General features: G+C 53.1%; 1 protein-coding gene across 1 annotated transcript in view; it reads right to left on the bottom strand.

The window, feature by feature from the left end:
* Positions 1 to 1,154: 1,154 nt before the first annotated feature.
* TIPARP (TCDD inducible poly(ADP-ribose) polymerase) overlaps positions 1,155 to 4,746 on the bottom strand; it is a 15,717-nt gene continuing 12,125 nt past the window's right edge. Inside the window, exons 4-6 of the mRNA XM_019007855.2 lie at positions 4,576 to 4,746; positions 2,039 to 2,314; positions 1,155 to 1,857 (exon numbers count right to left, since the gene is read on the bottom strand). The exon at positions 4,576 to 4,746 is cut by the window's right edge and continues 11 nt beyond it. Of these exons, the coding sequence (XP_018863400.1) occupies positions 1,410 to 1,857; positions 2,039 to 2,314; positions 4,576 to 4,746 (895 nt within the window). The 3' untranslated portion in view covers positions 1,155 to 1,409. The remainder of the gene's footprint in view (positions 1,858 to 2,038; positions 2,315 to 4,575) is intronic.

The raw sequence follows: 4,746 nt of genomic DNA on the forward strand, positions 1-4,746 counted from the left end.
AGATCCCACTCCAGGGTTGTTCTGTGATCAGCTGGACAGCCCCAGAATCACCAGCACAGCCCCAGGCAGGGGCAGAGCAGAGCTGGGTCCCTGTGGGTGCCCCCGAGCCCAGCCCCTGTGGGAAGGGGGAACTCTCTGCCTGTTCCCACAGCACTTGGGGCTGCTGACACTTCAGTCTCCTCCAGGAACAGCTCCTGCCCTTCTGCCAGCTCCCAAATCAGCTCCTGCTCAAGCTGTTCCTTCCTCCCGGCCTCTGGGGCACCTTTATCCCGCTGTCCAGAACAGGCTGTTTCATGACAAATCCCAGGCACAGCAGTGACCACGGCAGAGGTGACCTCACCCTTCACTGTCACCCCTGTCACTGCCCCGGCTGCTGCCTCCCGAGCTGGCAGTCCCCAAGCACGGGGTCCCCAAGAAATTACAGGGTCCCCAAGAAGTTCCAGGGTCCCCCAGGTACCCCCACACCCCACAGCCCCCCAGGAAACAGGAGCTGTGCCCAGGCAGCCCTGCAGGGCCCTCTCAGCCAGGCCACCACTGGGGCCACCCCCATGGGGACACAGGAGTGTCCCCCCAGCAGTGACATAGCGAGATCCCTGTCACAAACCCTCCTTTGTCCCCCCAGCAGTGACACAGCGAGATCCCTGTCACAAACCCTCCTTTGTCCCCCCAGCAGTGACACAGCGAGATCCCTGTCACAAACCTTCCTTTGGCACCTGGCTCCATCCCCGGGTTCTGCACAGGGACAGCACCGAAACTGGGGCAAGAGACACCAGGGGGGTTTAGTCCCAGGAGGGCTTAGTTAGGCCCAGGAGGGTTTAGTTAGGCCCAGGAGGGCTTAGTTAGGCCCAGGAGGGCTTAGTTAGGCCCAGGAGGGCTTAGTTAGGCCCAGGAGGGCTTAGTTAGGCCCAGAAGGGCTTAGTTAGGCCCAGGAGGGTTTATCCCAGGGCTGTTTATTGGTTCCATGGCCAGAGGCTGCCCCAGGAATGGGCTCAGGACAGAGCAGGAGGAGCATAAAAAGCAGTGGTTGGACAATGTCTTATTTAATATCCTTGGGGTGAAATGTGGCTCTGAGGCCCTAGAAATGCCCAAGCTGAAATGTTGAGATCAGGGCGTGACAGGCACAGAACGCCACTGAAATGACACCCACAGCCACCTTCTGAAACATGAACATTTACTGACATAAATAAACAGTGTTTTATAACAAAAGGCACAAATTTTCAACTATAAACAATGGAAAAATATGTACAATTTCCACATGGGGAATCAACCAGCAAGCGCACAGTTGGTCACTTCAAATTTCCTTTCTTGCAAGTCATTGCAGCAGGCAGGAAACGTCCAGATTGAATTTCCCCCACACAAACTGCAGCCAGGTGAGAGTTTGTGGCAGGGAACAGCAGCAGCACAGGCTGTCAGATGGAGACAGTGCTGCTGACCTCTTCATACTGGATAATAAAATAGGGGTAGCTCTGGTCATCGTTGAAGATGACGAAGATCTGGGGCTCGAAGTAATTGTCCACGCAGGAGTCGTAGAGGTCGCTGGTGATGCTGCCGGGCTCCACGGGCGGAGGCCTCCTCATGGTGTGGTTGCCCACCGTGTACCTGCCCGTGAGCACCTTGGCCAGGAACATGAAGTGCACGCCCTTGGGGGAGCGTTTGGAGAAGTTGTGTGAGTAGCTGGCCTTCCTGGCAAAGTAGCTGCCCTGGCCGAACATGGTGGCGTGCTTGCCGCACACCCGAGGGTCAAAGTTGTGCTTGCAGATCCCGTCCACCACGTCCTGGGACGTGCCATGGAACAGGTGCCGCTCGTTCATGATCCTGTCCAGCCCACACATCTTCTTGGACATGTATTCCTTTTTCCTGGAACAGAAAATGGGAACTGAAGGTGAGTATTTGCTGCAGGTCAGCCGGGGAAAAGCTGTTTTCATCACGGTATCACCCTCTGGAAGAGCTGAGCTGTGAGAGGAGATACAAATCTCTCTTAGAAAATTCCTCCTCTAGGAATATCCATTATTAAAGAACTGCAATTGCCTTCTCTTACCTTTTATACTTCTCCCAAAGGAACTGGTTCTGCACTCGCAGGATTTTCAAAATCTTGTATTTGGTCTCTGGCACAGTCTTGTGGAACAGGTTATAAATGGTTCTATAGCTTTTGTCTTCCTTCAGAACAGGCACTTGGATGAAGTCCTGAGCTGGATCCATTCCAATCCAGGTCTCGGGGTAGAAGCTGGGAGAGGTGACAGCAGCAGGGGACAAGTGGTGTGTGGAGGCAGGCTCGGAGCACGGGGAGGGCACGGCGGAGCTGCCACCCAGGGTCCTGGGGGATGGACAAAGGTTGTGCTCAGACACCCTCAGCAGCCTCCAGGCACCTCCAGTTCATCCCCAGCACGGCAGAAAAGCCTCTGATTACCGTGGAAATGTCCAAAGCCACACTCAGACAGGGCTTGGAGCACCCTGGGACGTGTCTGCCTGGGCAGGGGGTGGCACTGGGTGGGATTCAAGGCCCCTTCCCAAGCCAGGAATACTCTTAGTGCCATTTCCACAGCCAGATGTGGATTTGCATTTGCAGCTGGTTATTTTCCTGCCCCTGCTCTGGGAATGCTGCCTGGAGAACAGGCAGGGCTGGGGGAGGGAGCTGTGACCAAGAAGCCCCACGGACACCAGGAAGAAACCCTTGGAAAAGACCAGCAGGACCCCCCTCTTACCCACCTGCAGCTCTTGGAATCCTCCCACTCCTGAGCTGAGCTAAGTGGCCTTTGTGGTTTATGTTCCCCTGATCCCACCTGGGTGAGCAGCCCTTACTCAGCTGAGTAAATCCTTTCTCCCTGGAGTCTCCCTCGTGCACCAAGGGGAGCACTGGGAGCATGGGGTGGCTGCAGGGCCCTGGCTCACACCAGCACAGCTCCTGCAGCTGCCAGAACACGTGGAGTGAGCTCCAAAGTCCAGCAAGGAGGATTTTCCCAAATTATTTCTCTAGGAAAAGCTGCCAACCCCGCAGTGCCCCGGCGCAGGCAGCAGGAGAGAGCCACTGGCTGCTGAGACACCCAGGGTGGAGCTGCTCCCCAAACCCCACAGATGGCCAGAAATCAAATCAAATCCAAGGAAAAGCCTTGGGAGGGGGAAGTTTAGTGGGGAAAGGTCTATTTTTAAATCAACACATGGCAAGCTGTGACAGCCTCCCACTTTTCAGGGCAGAAACACTCTGGGAGTGTTCACTGGCTGCTCCCTCCTGCTCGAGGCCAAGGCCAGGATTCCCTTCATTTACATGGATTTGACTCAAAGCTCTTCTCACTGGTCACTAAGAGTTGGGCAGAAACCCAGAAATTTGTTCTACAAATTACTATTAAAATAGCAATCAAATACCAAAGTGTGCATTTGCTTTTAATTTGGTTTTCCTCTTTGATGGGCAAGTGGGAAAAAAAAAATATTCCTGTAAGGCCTCATCACTCACACAGGAGTGGAAGGCTGAGCAAGCAGAGATTGCCAGTAAATCATGGATTAATGAGGAAAACATCAAATCCAGTAAAAATCCTGCAATCCTTTGGTGTACTCTGATTGGTTCTTCTGACTGGTGTAAAATATTTCTATTATTTATTCTACAGGGGAAGCCATTAAAAAGTCAACATTTTTCATTCCTATTCAAGGATTCTTTTCCAATTTTAGAAGAGATTTAAGCAGGTGGGAGGTGAGGGAAAGAACAATTCTCAAGTAGCATCATGTGGGAAGTGGAGGCAACACTGACTCCTGAAGGATAGATCCCATAAATATTTAAAACACTCTTGTTCTTGCCAAGATTTCATGTTTTTAAGTGAGCTTTACAAGGTCTTTGGATAAATAAAATCAGAATGAGGTTTGGTGCAGAAGAGAATCTCAGAGTTTAGTTTGTAGCTTTGGTAGCTGGCACAGACAGTTCTGGTCAATCCCTCACGAGTGTAGAGCCCTCAAGGTCCAGCAAAATTAGCAGGGAATTAATTGGGAATTGCATCATTTCAGGAGATCACTGTGGTGAAATAGTCCCAGGCAGCAAAACACGAGGAGGAGCAGCCCTGAAAGCCTCATTTTTCATTAGGATGAGAACCAGGACTGCTCTAAGCAGCAAGTGCACTCTGTTTTTTACTGGCATCCTCCAGTTTCTCTCTGCTAACCTGGGGTTTCCTTCCTGTAAAACCCAATCTAAAAACACCTCCCAGCCCACGTGTGGAGGCTGTGACTGCACTCCAGAGGTCACTAAAGCAGCACTTCTGGGCTGCCAGGACCTCCAAGCCCATCCAGTGCCACCCCCTGCCAAGGCAGGGACACCTCCCACGGCCCGGGATGCTGGAAAACGAGCAGGAATTTGGGCTGTTCCAACATCCACAAGGTACATCACACATTTAAACATGGAGCTCCTCAGATAAATGTCACTTTGGAAAGGAGCAGGAGCTGCCAGCATGACCCAGATTTTGGATTCTGGTTCCCATTTCCCACCCAACACCAAGGAACACCAGTCCCCCGTGCAGCCCGGCGCGGAGAGCGGTGGGAATCGCGCATTTCCCGGGATCCCTGCTGCAGGAATTGCCCATTCCCAGGGATACCTACTGCAGGAAGGGCGTGAGCAGCACGCAGGAGCGCAGCAGGGGCCTCCTCTTGATCTCCCTACGGAAGCAGGAGTTCTGCTGGAAGCCATCCCTGATGTTGAGGATGTACTGGTTGTGCCAGGTGACAAAGCGCACCTCGCGCAGCCCGCGGCAGCTCGCCTCCTCGATCAGC

Source organism: Parus major, chromosome 9 (genome assembly GCF_001522545.3).
Source record: "Parus major isolate Abel chromosome 9, Parus_major1.1, whole genome shotgun sequence".
Lineage (NCBI taxonomy): Eukaryota > Metazoa > Chordata > Aves > Passeriformes > Paridae > Parus > Parus major.